This window comes from Asparagus officinalis, chromosome 9, assembly GCF_001876935.1.
Source record: "Asparagus officinalis chromosome 9, Aspof.V1, whole genome shotgun sequence".
NCBI lineage: Eukaryota > Viridiplantae > Streptophyta > Magnoliopsida > Asparagales > Asparagaceae > Asparagus > Asparagus officinalis.
The window spans coordinates 8,085,366-8,105,529 of NC_033802.1; the positions used below are offsets into that span (position 1 = coordinate 8,085,366).

At 32.3% G+C, this 20,164-nt stretch overlaps 2 protein-coding genes across 2 annotated transcripts; both read right to left on the minus strand.

The window, feature by feature from the left end:
* On the minus strand, nucleotides 236-5,340 carry LOC109823151 (probable E3 ubiquitin-protein ligase BAH1-like 1). The gene is made up of 6 exons (XM_020389436.1): nucleotides 5,194-5,340; nucleotides 2,161-2,340; nucleotides 1,836-2,084; nucleotides 920-1,057; nucleotides 457-519; nucleotides 236-346 (listed from the first exon to the last, which is right to left on the minus strand). The coding sequence occupies exons 1-6, from the start codon at nucleotides 5,338-5,340 to the stop codon at nucleotides 236-238; spliced, it is 888 nt and encodes a 295-aa protein (XP_020245025.1).
* On the minus strand, nucleotides 11,330-12,733 carry LOC109823152 (ATP-dependent DNA helicase PIF1-like). Its single transcript, XM_020389437.1, has one exon. The coding sequence runs from the start codon at nucleotides 12,731-12,733 to the stop codon at nucleotides 11,330-11,332; it is 1,404 nt and encodes a 467-aa protein (XP_020245026.1).

A 20,164-nucleotide genomic window follows, 5' to 3' on the forward strand; every position in this document is an offset into this window, starting at 1 on the left:
ATATGGTGCACGTGATAAAAGTGACAGCATAATCAAGAAAAAGTTAGTTGATCTTAGCTGCAAATAACTAATATTCAACATCACATTAGTTCACTGGGTAAAGGAAAGAAAAGAGCAGCATGAAAGAATATGCCAAGTCACAAGTTCACTGGGAAGATAAGGCACATGTTACATACAAAAACAAAACTTAAAAACCGCAAGCAGTTGATCACCGAAGCTGGCCACAGCCAGACAATCATGGAACAACCACTTTAATGTTATGTTCCTTATCTTCACCATAAAACCAATCCTTGGCAATGTGAGGGCATAGCTGAATCGATGCAGGCTTTAGATTTGGCACCTCTCCCTGTAGAAGAACCCCTGCCAACAAACAAACATAAACAAAAGGAGAGGTAACAAAAAAACCAAATGGAGTATCTATACTCATACAAATGAAGGGTTAAACTAAATTTGCACCTGTAGTGAAGAAATGGAAAATGTTTCAAATGTGATAGGGAAGAACTTGCAATCAGACATTTTCTATTAATGTATTTCCAATGGTCATATTAAGATTGGTGAGAGAATATCTTAAGAAAATAGATAACAAGCTTACAAGTTGGAATAGAAGACCTCCTCGAGATTTTGAGGTGTTGATTTTAGTTAGTTCTGTTCTAAACAAAATACTTCCTAGGTAGGCAAATCAGAGCCAAACAAGTTGCCTCCATAAAAACTATGAAGTCTGAGAGAACCATCAGATAACATAAAATTTGAAATTTTCACAAAAACACTCTTGGATTAGTATCTCATATATGCAAAAGAAAACATTACGAAAACCTAGTATCAGGATCAACATTGCAACAAAAAGGGAGATAATTCACGCAAAATACAAGTCAAAAAGCATAATAAAGTTGATGAATAAAACAATTAAATCATCTCATACCGATCTACACACAGGACACTTCACTTTCTTAGATGCTGTCTTGAGACCTTGGAAAATCAGCATAGAAGCTGAAGAGCAAGCACAGTTTTTGCAGAAAAGATGTCCGCAGCTCAAAGCATATGGATTAAATACAGTGTCCTGTAGAAAAAGGGGGGAAAGAGAGAAGGGGATGAACAAATTTATCAGGAGTTGCTAGGTGTTTAATAAAAAGAAAAATACATCAAAATAGTTAATAAAGAAGACAGAAACATGAGAAGAACAAACAAAGCAAAGAGATGAAATATGAGTATTAAAACAGTCAAGCAAGAAGGGAGCAAGAAGATACATATGATAACATTGATTCAACGTGCTTAATAATCTGAAGGAGGTCGCCAAGTAGGGAGCATGAAGATGCATATGATAACATTGATTCAACATGTTTAATAATCTGAAGGGGGGTCCCAAGTATTTCCAACTAACAAAATAAAATATAGATAATTGCAAAGCACCAAAATCTACTCCAATGGAGAAACGTGATTACTTAAAAGGTGAATGCATAAAACCTTGAATGCAAATTTGATAGCAAATCGAACAGAAAATTTCCAGTCCAACCATCAACCAGTCAGGCTTTCAGATTGTTCTCGACATAAGTATTTGCCAACTATTACTTTATGCATGGAACAAGAGGATATTCATCATATCCCTCAAAAAAAAGTTAAATTCATCATCAAAAGAAATTTGCAGAGAAGTAGTGAAGTAATAAATGTGGTTTTAGAAAAGAGAAGGACATGAAAATCCTCTTACAAATAGGCCTGCATTTCAAAATTACTGATTACTTGGACTATGGAAATGGAATACTATAATCTTTTTCTTAAATTAGATAAAGCACAGAACAATAAACATCTAACATTATGAAGAATGGAAGCAAACATCTTACTAGGCAAACAGCACATGTAAGACTGTACTCATACTTAATAGAGTCAGAAAAGGTCATAGACATTACAGGTTGTGCACCACTTAAATCACACGAGAATTTTCTAAAAAATTCTCCAGGTTCTCCAATGTTCGACCTCGTAAAGTTTACATAAAATGCACCTAATTCAATTAGCCAAGGTGACTGCAAAAGTTCAATCCTCTTATCATGCATTTCAGTCTTAAAATTTCTGCCAGTAACAGATCCATGTACCTGCCATATATTAAACTAATAACGTAAGAATTTACACAATGGATATCTGGAACACAATAAGTGTTGAATTACTTACTTTGTCATACTTCTTTAATATCTTTCGAATAGCAATAGCATTCATGGTAACATAATCAAGTAAAAGCCTTCCTTCTTGAACCATGACTTGCTGATCATCTGTGAAGCAATGACGCAGTCTCCACATATATCTCTGAATACCTCCAGGAGCAACATGGAGATGGAGCAGACTGTGACGCCCCTGGGTTCACACAAGGCTGCAGTCAAAGGTGAAACCAATAATGTCAAACCTGCCATTCACCACACCGTGCAATAACATGTTTCACCATCACAATTCTATCACTCTAGTAGAGTCAATAACAGGTGTAGGTACAAAAACAATTAAAAGATAATACAAGAGATAACTGATGAAATGATAGAGATCAAAATAATATTTCATCATCCAACATACAGAAATACAAGGTCAATGTCTAAAATGAATAAACTGGAGTTCTTAACAAGTCTCAAATACAACAAGTCTGAGTAAGGAAATAAGGCACACAACCTTTACAACATCTAGAATAAATTCCTCAAATGTCTAAACAAAATCTACAGTGGAGTTCCATAAATAAAATATAACTAAATAGACAGTTGAAGCTAAAGTGCATCACCATCAACCTGCGACTCTCCGGGCACCTGGCTCGTCACCTGAAAGGGGGAGGGACAACGAGCGTCAAAGTGCTAGCGAGCAACATCACAACCAACCCCAAGGGAGAGGGCTCGTTGTATATGAAAAAAATACAGTTAATACACAAAAATATAGAATCATTTATCCTAGCAATAATGGGTTTTGGTACTTAGGAAATTACAACACGAGCATAGGTACGTCGAGCGAAATAATCCAAACAAGAAAATCCTCATGTATATACCTTGTATCTCAAATTGTAAATCCCTAAATACTAAACCCGAGGTCTAATACAAGAAACCATAAAGAAAAAAAAATAACTCATCTCTATCGATAAATGTAACCATGTCAAAGCCACAATAAGTGTCCTGTCCCGCCTAGGTAGCTATCGTGTCCAAACTTAATAAATAAGTCGTACTCAATGTTACATTAAACGTTGGGCGCTTCTAGGCATCAGACTTGGCGCCTAGCGCCTAGTCGTCTAGGCGGGCGCCTAAGCGGTTTCTGGGCAATTTTTTCTTTTTTTATTTAAGTGGTGGTCGATGAGGTTTTGCTGAAGATCGGAGGAGGTAGTGGAGGTGTTCATATTTGGAGGTTAATGGAGTTTAAAAGACGTGTAGGCTACGACACATAAAATCACAATCAAGGTCTACATGGTGCAATCCACGTAAGCAGACAATGCTCCCCTAAACGCTCGTAAAATCTAGGTGATCAGCCTAAATACCGTCTAGGTGCTAGGCGCTGGTTAGACGGCCTAGGTACAGTCTAGGCCTAGGCGTACGCCTAAGCGGACTAGGCGGAGGTTTTTTAAAATAGTGGCTGTACTCCAAACTCAATTATGTATCATGCTCATGGTTTAGCAAATGTCCAACACATGGACTAAAGGTAATGCATGCCCAACACATGGACTGAATAAAATACATGTCCAACACATGGACCGTAATGATAAGTATCCAACACATGGATTAATCGTAATGTTTGTCCAACACATGGACTATGAGCAAAGAGGTGTAATTGTCAAAGGTATATGTGGAAAGATATACATATCCCGAACTCGCACGTGTTTTGATGTGCGGGTCTAAAATGATATCCTAATGTCACTCACATATATAGACAAATGTTCCATACTGTAAATTTCATGCTAGAAAAATCGAGGTAAACTATTCGTACACACAATATACACAACAAGACAAAATCCTGCACAAACAGTATCGCGGTCGACCGCAGAGGCCACTCCGGTCGACTGCAAAATGAGCAGAGACGTTCTGCTCGACAGAACACCCGACGGTCGACCGCGCATAGCGCTGCGGTCGACCGTGAGACTGGCAGATGCCAAAATTCAGGTTTCTCTCTATTTCAAAATTGATCCAAACAACCCATCCCTGCTTCCAAACGATATATCACATATTCTAACACATATGAATCATCATATAACAACATTTAGCATGTAAAAATCATCACTAAAAATCATGAACATGTATACCCGTGTTTTAAACTTTATAAAACAGTAAAGATCAAAAATTTAACTCTTAATAAAACGTTTTTAGATTTAGATCTCTTTAACCAAAATCATTGGTGAGCATTTGAAAACTTAAATACTTGATTTTCACATCTCATATCATAAAGATCTATCTATCTACGCAAAATAGTGATTTAGGCTCAAGAAAACTCATTTAAATCGTTAGAAAAGCTCGTAAAAACATGGGTGAGGGATTGGGCGAGATGTTACTCGCCTGAGGGGTGTAGATGAACTCCCAAAAGCAAGTGAAAACAATCCTCCTTCGCTGAACACCGATGGATCTCGCGTCGACTCCTCCAAAATCCTCTAAGAATCGCTAAAGAAAGGGGTTTTAGGGTTTAAAAAAGAGAGAGGAGGGGGCTGAGACTATTAGGGTTCAAAAGAGGGTTCTGAGAGCTTCAAAACGAGTATATATACCTAGGGTAACAACTGGGTTCGGTATAAATAAAACCCAACCCAAAACAGAACTGACAGAACCAGGTTCGCCCAGCGGTCGATCGCAGCGACCACGGCGGTCGACTGCGCAGGGTTTTGGGTCATGCTCAAACTGGGGTTTGGTATAAAGGCTGTAACTTTCTCATCCGATCTTAGAATGAGGTGATCTAAGATTCGTTGGAAAGCTATTGAAGAGACCTAAAACTTTGTTCTTATACACTTTTCCAAATTCTAACTGAATCAGTATGAAAAATATAGAAACTCTCAACTAGTCAAAATTCTCAGATTTTCACTCTTGGCCTTTGGGCATGTTTTGTGTATTTACACTCATATATTCACAAATATACATTGAATTGATCTCAAATCAATTCCTATCATACTCAAACATCAAAATACATTATTTTCAACATATAACATATTTATAATTATTTATCACAATATATTCAAATTTTCGGGGTTTTACACAGACGTCTTACTCTTGAGCTGAAACATCCTGCTACCTCTGAAGCCTCCCTTGCTAATTCAGAAAAGAACTTCTCATCGTACACTAAAAAAGCAAGAGTGTTCTCAGTAGAAGCACTAAGCAGTCTTTTAGGGAACAAATGGACTAACAAAGAACCCATTTCATGAAATATTTCCATGTTGATTGGCTTAGACACAGATTAGCAACTATTTTTTAAAGAGGGCAATCATAATCCAAGTTGATATTTAGATTACCGTCTTATACTTGAATTTCGATTAAAGTAAAAGGAAATTTTGGTGGGGTTCGGAAAAAATATTAAGCTGACATATTTGATTCATACTTAGTCGGATTACACAATTGAGATATATGCAAGAAAAAGGGTTGGCCAGTAGATTCTCCTATCTGAGCCTGAATAATAACTATGTATAGAATGAACTGCTATTTCAACACCAATTACATGATCATATAAGGGTCAAAAAGCTAAACCAAATATATTATAACCAGAGAACTCAAGGTTTCTTCCACTACTTTTTAAGAAACCAGGTAATCATGATCCATGTTGGTATGAAGCTCTCTGTCTTATTCTGAAATGTTTTAAGTAATAGAAAATTTACAGTGGGGTAGCAGGTATCAACCTGTCACATTTGATCCATATACGATAGAATTTAACTATTGAAACATGTCTAAGAAAAAGGGTTGTGCCATCTTTGAATTTCAATAATGTTTATGAATATAATGACATCTACTCATGATCACATGAGCAACTCAAGGTGTCTTCTTGGTATTTTCCAAGAAACAAGGTAATCATAATCCATGTTGATTACTTTTATTAAAATTTTATTAAGCAAAAGAAAATTACAGTCACATTTCATATATATAAAAAGCATTAAATTGTTATGTTTGGTTCATATGTAGTCGAACTTACACTATTAAAATATGTCCAAGAACAAGGATAAGCAAATGGATACTCATATTTGAGCGTGAATAATGTTTAGTGAATAGAACAAAATTGTTCGAATGATGGTCAAAAACTCACAAAATTATGTCTGTATTGTTCTTCTCATTATTTTTAAAGAAACAAAGGTAATCATAATCCAAGTTGATACTCAGATTACTGTATTGTATTGAAATTTGAGTTAGTAACAGAAAATTACAGCGGAGCTTTGTGGAAAAAAGGTATTGAATTGTCATTTTTTATTCACATGTAGTCGAATTTACACTACTGAAGTGTGGCCAAGAAAAGGGTTAGCCGACACATTGAATACAATGGAATGTGGCTTGGACAACAATTACATGATCAAATGAAAACCAAAAATTTCAACCAAATATATTATTAATGGACAGCTCAAGGTTTCTTCTTGCTAATTTTTTAACAAACAAGGTAATCATATATAATCCGAGTTGCTTGCTATTCTCAGCAAGTTTGATTAAGCGAGAGAAAAAGGTATTAATTGACATATAATTCGTATGAGTCGAATTTATACTATAGAAATAAGTCCAAGAAAAAGGGTTGGCGAGTGGATTTTCATGTACATGAATAGTTTGGACAAAAATTTCGTGATCAAGATATATTTCTTCAAGCATGAATAGTTTGTAGTAAAAAGGAAAAAGAAATATGATGCAATGGTTTTGTAACGCTATACAGGTTATCCATCATTTTGTGAAACAGAACAAACTTACCTCACTTCTAGCATAGCTGTCCATCATAACAGATGGTCTTACAATAGGTGGTTGAATAGAAAGAAGTCGTAATATCATCCAATCCGGACGATCATCTTTCGGTTTGAAACCTAGTAGTAGGCAATCTTCATTGATTATTCTTTTAAGAACACTAAGAACTTGACCATGTCATAAAACAGAAACAAATAAATTTGGACTACTAAAAGAAATAAATTAGAATAACAATTTTATAAAATTAGCTACATTCTCTGTAGAAAGCTATTGTTTCCTCTCAACAGGTTCAGGAAGCTGTGCTTGGTCATTAGATTTCTTGCAAAGGACTCATCAACAATAGTTTGTGTGTAGTATAGATAAGTAAAAAATAGTTGACATGCAAATTTACAGTAATAAAGTGAACTATTCTCTGAATATGTATTTAGATTCACACAATTGAATGTTAAATTTAAGCTAATAACTGCAATAACAATCAAAGGTTAAATTTAAGCTAATAACTGCAATAACAATCAAAGCATGCAATAGTTATCAAACAACTATATGAGCATATGTTTATAAATCAATAGTTATCAAACAACTATATGAGCATATGTTTATAAATCATAAATTGTCCTAACAAATTAAATTCATCAGTTCATAATCTTAAAAGTATATGAAAAGCTCATTCGAAATCCTTCAACCAATTTGTAAATGTAATGAAAATTAAAATTATTCATGTTTAATTTTTGTGGGCCCTTGATCAACCCTTCTCCACCTTTATCTTCTTTTTTGGTAAATCGAGAACTGAATCATCGTCATCAATGTTTATTGTGATGTCTTCTTGGATTTAGATTTCTTGTGCTATTATCTTTCCTTGTGCACGTTCATCCTTTGAGTTCTCATCCAACTTTACAAGGAACTTGTATGTCTTTCCGATGTTGAGAACAAACTTTTGAAAGAATGAACTTTCCGATGTTGAGAACAAACTTTTGAAAGAATGAACTCTGATTATTTTTCTGTTTTAATGAGGAAAAATTAAGATCTTATACATGAAACATATTGTTTTATATGTATAATATATAATGAAGTAAGAAGTTACCTCTTTTATATCATCCATGAATTTTTGAGCCTTATATCCTATCAAAGTTTTTGCTGCGTCAAAAAGTGTCACTCTTGCATTATCTGTCTCATCTTCAACTATGCTTTTAATAACATACCTACATTTTGTATTATTATTGTGCATCAGATGATATTTTTATATTTAATACTTATATTTTTCTTTCATGAGTAATTTATAGTACTTTACCTTGGTATACTGTCGTCATTGTTTTTTTGACAATTTTGACATTTGTCATAAATAGTTTTGTCTACTTTTTTATTGCAGCCTTTGCAAGAGTAGTACCAAGCCTCATGCCTATTTAAGATATTAGTTATTTTTCTAGTAAAGCTGCCATATTATGTCTATAGATTTGTAAAAATTTAGTTAGTTATAATCATAGTTTACATATATTTAGTAAATTAAATAAGAAATTATAAAATAATTGAAAAAAAGATAGTCAAAAATGATTTTTTTTAAATTAATGTAAAAGTAATAATTGTAAATGTATTCAAAACATATTTAATATAACTTATAAAAATATTAAAAATATATGATTAGAAAATAAATATTTTTTTTGGGAATATAATTAAAAAAAATTCATGTTTACTTTATATCTTAACAATGAAACAAGATCTATTTATATTAGCTTGTTTTGAAGCTGAAGCTATTGATTCATTAATATTTTATAGTAGGATTTTTAATATCATATCTTTGATGATTTTTGTGAAGCTTGCATAATGTCAACAATATTCATTTTTGCTGCATTTTTAAATAGTCTTGATGGAGCACCATTAGTCTTGATATTATCTTTTGAAAGAGCCATGCATATAATTTTAAAAATATTAAAATTTTAATTTATTAAGTTACCTTTTTTATTTGAATTACCATTCTTGTATGTCCTTAACAAGCTGTATTTTAGGGTTGATACATATTGTTGATGCAATTTGCGAAGTCATGCACATCTCCCCTGCATATATAATAGTTATAATTAGAATATGATATTTATTGATAAATAATTTACAATTCAATTATAAAAAATGTTACCTTTGTACAATGATATTTTAAAATATGATAGTGCTATTATAGTTGTTTCATTCATATTGCCTTCAATAATTGAACCTTTAGTGTTAGCTAAATCTCTGAACAAAGTTACAGACAATGTTATCTCACTGTGTAAGAAAAGTTAGATAATTTTTTGTTAATATATTATATTTTGAATAATTAATTTATCGTGAAATAAAAACATGCGTGTATACTCTTTGTCTACTATAATGATGTCCCGCCTTATTATATCTTGTAACGTACTTGATCATAGGCTTGACATTTGCTATCATTGCAAGAACATCTGCTTGTAACGTACTTGATCATAGGCTTGACATTTGCTATCATTGCAAGAACATCTGCACATAAATTTATAACAAGTTTAAAATTCATTAACATCTGCACATAAATTTATAACAAGTTTAAAATTCATTTATAAATTTTTAAATTAAAAATAAAAGGTTTTTACAAATACTTACTTATATTCCTTGTATCCTCGTTGGAAATTGCATCTTTGATTGAGATAAAGTTGTTCGATATCTTATCAAATTGAAACTCTTCTTTTGATTCTTTGATAGAAATGTTCTTAGTCAATGTCAACTCAATTGACTCATATATATTTCCATAAAGGGGGTTTATTGGTTTGACTTCTCCATTTGAGATGTAAACAACATGATTCTTCTGAAGCATGTGCTTATACATTTCAATAGTTTCTCCAAACATAATACCTTGTATTTTTTCCCCTGCAAATATTACTAATATTAATTATCTCACAAATAACTAATACATTAACATTCATTTAAGCCTAAGCTAAATAAGATAAGTGATAGATGACGTAAGTTATGTATAAATGTATTAATTAATGCTAGTGTATTACATTTTACAGATCTTTATAAGTTATATTTTTTAAAAATTTAGCTTGATCATGCAACTAAATAATAAATTTATGGTCAATATGCTTATTAAAAATTTAGTCTAAATAATAACTATTTTGTTGCAGTGTGTATACAATGTTGTGTTGATGTCATATGCACATTATTTGCTTGCTTATATTGTTAGACATATGTAGACAATTAATTTACGTAGAATTAGGAAGAAAGCATGATATTTGTTGTATAAAATTTGCGAAAATGAATTACATGTTGCTTACCTCTTTAATAAATGCAGGAATTATTTTTATATGATCTTATACACAGTAAGGTGATAATAATTAATATAAGAATAAGCATTAACAATTATAATTTAATTTATATTTATAATTTATAAATTTAAAAAAATTGAGAAGGCTCTGCATAGATTTAAAATAACGATTGCTATGGCATGATAAAAAAGTGATGCATATTGTACTTAAATATTGTATGTATTACTTTATTTAAGAATAAGTATCAACAATTATCAATAGAATTATAGCATGTAGAATATTGCTACATTACCTCTGAGTCGGCAAAAATTATTTTTAGTAGTTTTTCTGATCCTTTTTTGTTCTCATAAGAGGACTCAATAGTTCTTAGGATAACAACATGAATGGTCCACTCTCTTTGAAACTTTTTTAGTTGGCATATTTGGATATGTGGAATTTGTGCTTCGTTGGTGGATGATATTGTTCCTGCAAGATTTTGAATAGTTTGTTATATATAAATAACAACGCATCTGAAGTACTAAATAAACTCAAAAGAAAATAAAATAAGACTATTTCTATATCAAAGGTATAACACTAATTATAGTAATTTGAATTTATTAATTAATATTATTTACAATATTTAAAGTTATTTTAATTTTGATTAGTACATGATTTTGAACGAACAGAGTGAATGATGTAATAATGAGTTATAATATTTTTAATTATTTTTAAGAAAAAAACTTTAATAAAATTGCAGGTACTTATTATATAAATTCCTAACCTTCAAAAATGTTATTTGTCATTTGAATTATTCCTCCTTTGGCTAGATAACTTCCTTGTATACAACATTCTTTGTGTATTGTTCCTCTTCTGCAAATTTTCCATCTGATGTTATTAAGACCTTGGTTGTCATCATAGAAGTACCCCGCGATAAAGTAACATATAATTGCCCATGAGAGAACACTGGTTCAGGTAGATAAATACCTATGTTAGGTATTGTTTGCCCTTGGGATTTATTAATTGTCATTGCAAAACATAATCTTATAGTAAATTGTTTGTGTTTGAACTTGAATGGTAATCCTTCATTTTCTGCTGGTGACAATGGTATTCTTGGTAAGAAAACTTCTTTCCCAGCATGTTGGCCCATTGTGGTTTTAGCTTGAATTACATTGTAGTTAAAATCTTAACATACCATTCTTGTACTGTTGCACAGTCCATTAGTTGGATCCAAGTTCCTTAGTAAAATAATTGAAAAATATTTTTTAACATGAGCTTGTGTAGCAGTAGTCCATTAGGGAGCAGAGTGTTCAAAAATTCTTCTTGGTAATGATGATTAGTGTCATCAACTGTTTCATCAAAGCTATAGAATTGTTTTTCTTCTCCTGGAAACCTTTTTATTAGTCTATCATTTAACATGTCAACATATTCATTTTTTGTTGTAAGGATAGCTCTATCTTTCATATAGTCAATAGACTTGAAATTCTTATCTAAAGATGGAAAAATTGAATTTATGAGAGAATCTTCCGGTAGGTCATCACCTTGATTCTGGATCAACATTGCATTAGGTAGTTTTATGAGACCCTGGGTCACTGTTGGTTCATCTTCATTCCCAATCCTAAGAAAAAATTCACTGAATGTTGTGTCTGATTTTGCTCTCATATTTTTTAAAAGTTGTAGTTTGATCATTTTGCTCCATAAATGTGAGCTTACTAAACTTTCTCTGATAGTTTGTGATCTTGTTGAGCGAGGCACCACTTGTAAAACTTGTCTGAAATCGCCACCAAATATAATTACTTTTCCGCCAAATGATTCATCTTGATCCATTAAATCTCTTAGTGTTCTATCCAATGTTTTAAATGCAACGCGTTTAGCTATAGGAGCCTCGTCCCAAATTATTAGACGAGCTATTTTAATGAGTTTTGATGTCTCATCTTGCTTTGATATACCACACATAGATGAATCTGTTGTTAGGATTTTGATTTTAAATCTGGAGTGTGGTGTTCTTTCACCAGGCATTATTACAGCTGCGATACCTGATGTCGCTGTAGTAAGAGCTATCATACCTTGCGATCTTATTGTGGCAAGTAGAGCACGATATAAATAAGTCTTCCCAGTTCCTCCAAGACCGTCAATAAAGAAAACTCCACTTTTGTTTGCTTCAACTCGTGTTAATATTGTAGTGTATGCAGTATGTTGTTCATAGTTGAGTTTTGTTGCAGCATTTAGATCATTAGTTAGGATTTGTACATATAGCTCTTCTTTTATTTCTCTTGGGTATGAACCTTCCTCTGTAATGGTTTTTGTTTGTAAAGGTGGCAAATCAAAAATTTTAATATCCTTTCCCATACTCTCTAAGTAGAAGTTAATATTGAGAAGAGTATCATTTATCACCGAAGCTCTAGTAGCATGTGGTTTCCTTGAGAAGTCTTCAGATACTGATTCAAGATATTGATCCCAAAAATGATTAACATCTGTGGGCTCACAATGAACCAATATAGTTACAAACAAACATCGAAGTGCTGTTGGCATTTGGAAGACAATGGCTTCATCTAAGCACTCTCTTATGCTATCATCAAATTCCAAAAGACCTAATTTCTGGGCTGATTGCTTGAAAGATTTGCAATGAATACCATTTACCATCAGTAGATTCCAAAAGACCTAATTTCTGGGCTGATTGCTTGAAAGATTTGCAATGAATACCATTTACCATCAGTAGATCCTCAAATGATGTCAGACACCTAACATTGCTTGAAAGATTTGCAATGAATACCATTTACCATCAGTAGATCCTCAAATGATGTCAGACACCTAACGTGAGTAAGCAATAGTCGCAAATAATATCTCTCTCTTTCAATTGGGTTAGCCCCGTTTATTCGACCTATCACTTGTCTCTATTTTCTTGGACTCCAAGATTTTGATGTTGAATCTCGAACATAACATTCAGGAAATTCCACATATAATAACTCATTTTCGTGGTTCTTTTCATATTTCTTCTTGTTACCTTCTTTAATTTTTTTTACACATAGTATAAAATTCTGTAAGCATCGTCTTGGAGACATGTTCCAAGTGAATCAATTTCGATAGGTCTTGATGTTTCTAATAAGAAACATATTGCTGATTTGGCATGTAAAGTTATAAGTTAATGATAGCCGAAAATATCTTATTAAGATGGAATTCATATATTCTCCAGAAAGCTTCCTGAGCTAATACCCATCTTGCATCTTGAAATTTTTTGATTTCATTCACAACTTTTTAACCTTCATTATACTCAATGTTTACTGCCACTCTATCATGGCCTTTATATATGTACTTATAAAGGTATTTCACTGCTTTTATGCCTGAGTATATTTTAACAATGATGTGATGGTTATAACGTGTCAGCAAATATGGATTGTAAGGTATCACCCATTGATTATTAAAGATTTTGTTTCGAACCAACATTGTTCTATTATTTTTGCTCCTTTTATAAATTGGGTAAGCATCTTTCGCTTGTACTGATCTTGGAGAAAACTCTCTAGGGTAGTGATATTTGCACTCACCATTTTGCATGCAAACATTCTTCATATTTAACTCTCCACAAGGGCCATGCATCATATGTTTTTTACAAGTTCATATAGGATTGGATTTTCATACTGGTCTAGAATTTCTGCTGATACGTACTTATCATAATGATCTGATGATACAATTTTGTGCTCTCCCATTAGAATAATTAACATGTATGCATGAGGCAACCCACTTTTTTGAAACTCGATGACATGAACATGGGCAGCAACTTTTCTAAAGATTTCCTTTTTAAATAGCTGATCTTTCAGGTCTTGCAATTTTGCTCGAAATATCCTTGAGGTTAGATCCGGTCTATCATTATGTGTCTGTCCTGGATGTAGCTCCTCCGTGATTTCTTCCCATTCAGGATTGCATGTCATTGTGATGAAAATATCTGGTTTTCCAAATTATTGTACTAATGACATTGCATCACGATATCTACGACGCATATCTCTAGGACCCCCAATAAATGATGATGGCAGCACTATTCTTTTTCCGACTTGACATGCTTTTACTTCCCCAGCAGCTACACTATTGACTATGCCTTGGAATAACTCTGCTCTGATTTTTGATTGTTTCTTTCTAAAATAATCAACTCTTGTTGTTTCAAGCTTTATGTACATATCAACAGCATATTGATGGAACAACCGACCTACCGATGTTAATACAATAGATTGTAGAGTGTCTCTTATCTGGAACTTATAACAATAATATTCTCGACATGAGACACTTCGGTGCTTTAACACCTACAAGTTTGCAGGTTAAGTTAATTTTTAATGTTTTAATATTATTAAACAATTTTAATTATGATTTACCTTCCATTTCTCGTTTAAATATGTCTTCTGCAGATGTAAAAGTTTGCTGAGTCACTTGAGATGTTGTATTTAGTTATTTTGAATGGCGAATATCAATTTTCTCCCTTCTTTTAATATTTTGGTGCCATCCAACATCTCCGCCTGGAAAGAGTAAAGGATACTGTAAAGGATCATAACAACCAAAATAGTGCTTAACTTGATGATTCTTTCTGGAGTGTGAATGGACAACTATTTCTCTCTCATACGAAACATTTTTATTATTTCCCTCTACCCAGACAGCTGCAACCTGATCCACTGTTGGTGAGTTGTAAACACGTTGATCTACTGCAGCATCTCTATTTATAATGATCTTGAAGTCTTCAAGAGATGGAAAATCATTCAGTTTCTGCAAAAATTTTGCATATGTGTTTCCTTTTAATATATCCATCAATCTTTTAGTTGTAGTCGTACTCATATTTGCATTATCTAATATTCCCATTCAATTTTGCAACTCATTCTCCGTATCGTAGAAGTAAATTTGAAAGTAGGAAGGCTTATTTTCTTCTGGAATTAGAGAGGGGAGATTATGATATATTTGTCCTTGTGCTCTAAATGTGAAAATACACTTTTTGTTTGATGCAAGCTCTCTATCAAACCTTGTCCCAAATGATGTGAATGAGAAAATGCTATTATACTTTCTAGTTTGTCTTTGAAACTCAATTGCCTCTTGGGTTTGTACTGTATAAAGGACATATAACTCGTCATTAACATTCACATCTGCTAGGTGGATTTCACCATTGTGGTAATAGGATGTTGGTGGCTCGTGTTCAAACTTTTTTGCTCCACAAAATGAATAATACTTTGTAGTGCGTAGTTTATGTAATAAAGAACATACTGGTTCATGGTTAATTTGACCTAGAAAAAAATAATAGTTTTTAGTGTTAAATAAATTTAGATACATAAAATCATGTAATTATTTTAATAAATTATAAAATTAATCTATGCAAACCTCCATGCTCATATTCCCGCTGTTGCGCTCCACAGAACAAATCAATTTTACGTTTTCGCTTGCTATTGGTACTACTGCCAGCAAAATCATTCATTTTCTTCTTTCTATTATTATCAATGACCTTCTGAATGTAAGTTCTCTTTTGATCAACATTCAACTGATTATATTTGGTGTTTCTACTCTCATGTATTAGAATGTGTTCTTCTGTTAAAAAATAATAAAATATACTATTAATAAACACAAATACACATAAAGCAATAATAATATATATTTATGTTGAATTCAAACCTTGGTTTGAAGTCATTTGGAAGAAGGTACTCTTATACGAATGTATAGTGATTATGCAATCTAAGAAGTAGAATGTAAATTTCTACAAGGAAAAAAAATTTAAAGTGTTAAATTATTGATTTTATTAAACATAAGTATAGCAGTGAATATAATTTGAGAGAATAATAATAATAATAATAATAATAATAATAATAATAATAATAATAAATATTTAAGTGAAGAAGAAGATAAATACAAGGAAATAGAGTTACCATCACTATGAATAAAATAAAGAGAAAAAAGAAAAAAATTGCTTCACTCACCTGAATCACTAACAACTTTAGAAATGTTTTCAAAAAAAACAAGGCAAATCCAACCAAGTAGAATATCTGCATTAATATGAAAAAATGTTAAATTATTTAATCTAGACATAAAAGTGTATTACAAAAGTGCACATCATTTCACACATTGTTTTAAAGAGATGTTACTAAACATAGGAGGCTTATTAGAAATTCACCAAAATACTATTAATGAGGAATATATTTCTTGTGCATGCTATGTGTGCATGTACATAATTCATTCTTGAGGTTAAAAAATGATGAAAAGTTAGAGAGATAAGCCTTAATCCTAATAGCATAGCAGCGTCCATGTATACCTCTAAACTCCCATTTTAATAAAAAAAAATTAAAGACACAATATCGAACAATCTAAGAATTTCCAAAATAAAAATCTAAATCATAATTTAAAAATTGAGCAAGACATACCAGAAATTATTCTCTAAAAACCTTGATCAGTTTCTTTGATCCCATGTACTTTATTTTTTTTGGTCAATGAAAAATTTTATTCATTCAACCATATGAAAATTTTTGTACATCATGATTCTCATAACATGAGAAAACCTATATATTTGACAGATATACTGAAAAAACATCACTCACACTCCGAAAATCTATTTACAGTGATAAAACCCATTCTCTATTTTTCGTAGCAGTAGAGCCATTGAGAATTAGTATCAACATATCAACTTTGATCTCCTTAACTAGTTGATCAACCCCTTTGGATTTCTGAACAAAAATCCTAGAGTTTCTTTCATTCCATATCTTGTATAATGAAGCATTAAAGGCCATCCTCTTAAACATGTACTTTATTATTAATGCTTAAGATACCATGTTGAGATGTGGTTACTTGATTTGATGTTAGTTTGTTTGTAGACTCATATTAGGCATCTTATGTAAATATTTACAGCTCGTACTTGTCTACATTTATAGTTTTGAGCGAAGAATTGCATGCAGTGAATTATAGAGTGTATCCCTCGAGCTGTGCAAATAGCACATGGAGACTTTCTATAAAAAGTTTGGTGTGATTTTATTTATTTGATTTACTTTATTTTTTATTATATATAAACTGGAACGCACACATTCTTTTTCTAATTCTACTTTAATTTCACTATGGTTTATTGTGCAGTATATACAAAATATCATAGTGAATGGAATCGAGACATGGGCCCCACTTTTATCAGTTAAAAATCCAGATCATATATACTATGATGTATTTGAAATGGTTAAGAAATAAGTTTCACGAAACCACAGTCAGCATTCTGGAGAAAATCCCAGCAGATTATACACTAAAACAAAAAATAACTCATTTCCATTTGAAAATACAAAAAAAAAGAGAGAATTTGTAGCAAAAACAGCTAGGAATTACTTGCACAATATTGACAATTATTCTCAGGAATAAGTAGAAAAGTAGATGTGTAAATAGATAAAGATCTTTCCTTAAAAAAATAGATCACTTTAGTATTGATTTGCATGTAAAGCTAAAGTCTAAACGCAAATAGGTAGCAAAGCCCCAAATAGCCATCTTATACAATATGATTATATATTGTTGGGAACTTGGTGAGTGTGTGGTCTGTGTGCTCTTTATAGCCATCTTATACAATATGATTATATATTGTTGGGAACTTGGTGAGTGTGTGGTCTGTGTGCTCTTTAGCTAATAACTTGGAAACTGTGCAGATTGTGCGCTTGTCATTAAAGCTATGAAATCACAAGGGCTTGAAATATGTAAGTGCGGATGCAGACTGACAGTACGTTAAAACACCTGTTCACATTCTCACTGAATATGCAGATACCCGAATCCAGTATCTGGAACAATACCGTATTCGAAAAAGTATTCAATTTAGAGCATTATATGATATACGAATCTGTATCTGTGTCCGACCAGTTTAGGATTTTAATATCCGAATCTGCATCCGATTTACGGACCCAGATTGCATCAGATATATGTGGATCCACACACACCCGTACATATTATGCATCCAAGTTAATAAGAGGCCAAGAAAGTGATGATTATCCTTGGAAAATAAATCATACTATAATTGGAGAAGCAGCCTAAATTTCCTGATTAATTGTGCTAAATCCAAGTTCTCATATTGCACTTGATTCTATGAAATATTTTATTAATTTTAGCTCCCACCACTACTTCATGGACTCAGTGAGTATTTCATTAATTAATGTATCTAAATAAAATTTAGGTCTTGTCAAGAGCTTAGGCTATAAGAGAACCTAAACTCAACTAAGAGGAAATTCTTTGGAAAGAAAGATGTATGTAAATTCTGAAATGGTTAAGCATCAATGTTAAAAAAAGAAATATTGTGGATTAACTATAGAGACACAAGCTGAAGGAGCTGAAAAGAAAAAGGTGATCTAGGAAAAAGCTTTTTAAGTTTTGATTGTGGGTGCAGCGAGAAATTTAAGAAAGTAAATACTTGAAAGAAATTTGTCACTTGCCAAGATTTTTTGGAAATTTCAATGTTTCACGAACAACCTTCCATCAGTGTGTTTTCGCTATTCTGTTTAGACTTTAATTTTCAAACCTTACAGCTCGACTGAACAATTATCAAGCAGAATTATGGATTGAAACATACAAAAAGAATTCATCTCTTCCAATCAGTCGCTATCTCCTCTCTCACTTGTTCTCCCATGTCTTTCCAACTCTATCAAGCCCCTTTTCTCAATTCAAACAGAGAAAACAAATTCTAAAAAGACTCTGATCAATATTCAACCTAACTGTTACAAAGTAGATTATGTCACCACAACTACCCCCTGTTCAGCAAAATGAACATCGAATACAGGTGAGAAACTAACTAAACATGATTCGCACTTCTAATTCTAATAAGCAAACATACACACTTATAGTTTATCAATACATATCATCCGCTAAAGACGTCGATACTAAATGCTAATGATCATAAATCACACAAGCACAACCTAGAAGAAAAATAGGAAATATCAGATTTGGATTCCTAATTAACCGACTAAGAGGTTTTGTAGCCTTAGTAGAGAGCAGCAAGGCAACCAATCCTCGACTGAATTCCACTAAGAAATTCTTAAAAATAGCAATTTCAGACAAGCTTTCTAAACTTGGAGATACTCTCAAGTGTCAGTAAGGAAGAACAACATTCGCACCCAATTTCCTCTACAGAAAAAAAGGAACAAATAATAGGTCAAACTAAGAGAATTCACCACATACGCATCTCTAACATCACAAAGCCACGACTTTCATCAATTATAAGCAAACTCAAAGGCTACTAATAAAAAAACTCAAGGAGGTTCCAATTAATCATTCAAACCAGAGAAGCCTAAAACAACAAAATATTGCAGAGAAAAAGGAATACCCTTGGAGAATTGATTCCATAAGTTAAACCCTTTGCATTAATTTAATATTCGACCTTCAAATCTCTAACACTTGCAGTTCCTAAAATAATCAAAGAAAAATTAAAAATAAAAAGAGAATTTTTACCTGATGACCTGATGAAATCAAAGAAAAATTAAAAATAAAAAGAGAATTTTTACCTGATGACCTGATGAAATTGACACAGGATCAATTAGAACACTTGAAGCAAGCCCTAAAGAGAATTTTTACCTGATGACCTGATGAAATTGACACAGGATCAATTAGAACACTTGAAGCAAGCCCTAAATCGGAAAACATTTGACCTATTGTTGAATTAGAATAAAAATTAGATGATGGCGAATTATAAACAAATTCAATAAAATTATTCTTTAAAATTAAACCAAAATGAAGCAAAGATTCTAACCAATTCCCAAAAACTTTGAAGAACGGACGATACAGTGAAGCGTTGATGATGACGGAGGGAAAGCGTTGATAATGGTTGAGAAGAACTGAGAAATCATCTTTCAAAGCTGGTGGAGGTAACGGAAGATCGGAGGAGACGACGTAACCGAAGAATTGAAGAGGACGTAACCGATGAATTGAAAGGAGGAGGAAAAGAGGCGTAACAGATGAAAGGCTAAATTGGTTTATGAATTGAGGATATGTTTGGTAATTAAATTTGGTGGAAGGCTATTTTGGGGAGGGTAAAGTTTTTCATGAACTCCCTCTTTTAAAGGGTAAATAGATATGAGAAATATGAGTATGCTTGGTACCAAGAACAAA

What these genes read in the sequence shown, in the direction of transcription:
- LOC109823152 (XM_020389437.1), bottom strand. Translation starts at nt 12,733, where the DNA reads ATGGTAAATGGTATTCATTGCAAATCTTTCAAGCAATCAGCCCAGAAA.
- LOC109823151 (XM_020389436.1), bottom strand. Translation starts at nt 5,340, where the DNA reads ATGGGTTCTTTGTTAGTCCATTTGTTCCCTAAAAGACTGCTTAGTGCT. An exon ending in TTACATGTGCTGTTTGCCTA is followed by an intron (nt 1,058 to 1,835) that starts GTAAGATGTTTG and finishes CTTTTTCTACAG; the next exon opens with GACACTGTATTTAATCCATA. An exon ending in AGTGTCCTGTGTGTAGATCG is followed by an intron (nt 520 to 919) that starts GTATGAGATGAT and finishes ATACATTAATAG; the next exon opens with AAAATGTCTGATTGCAAGTT.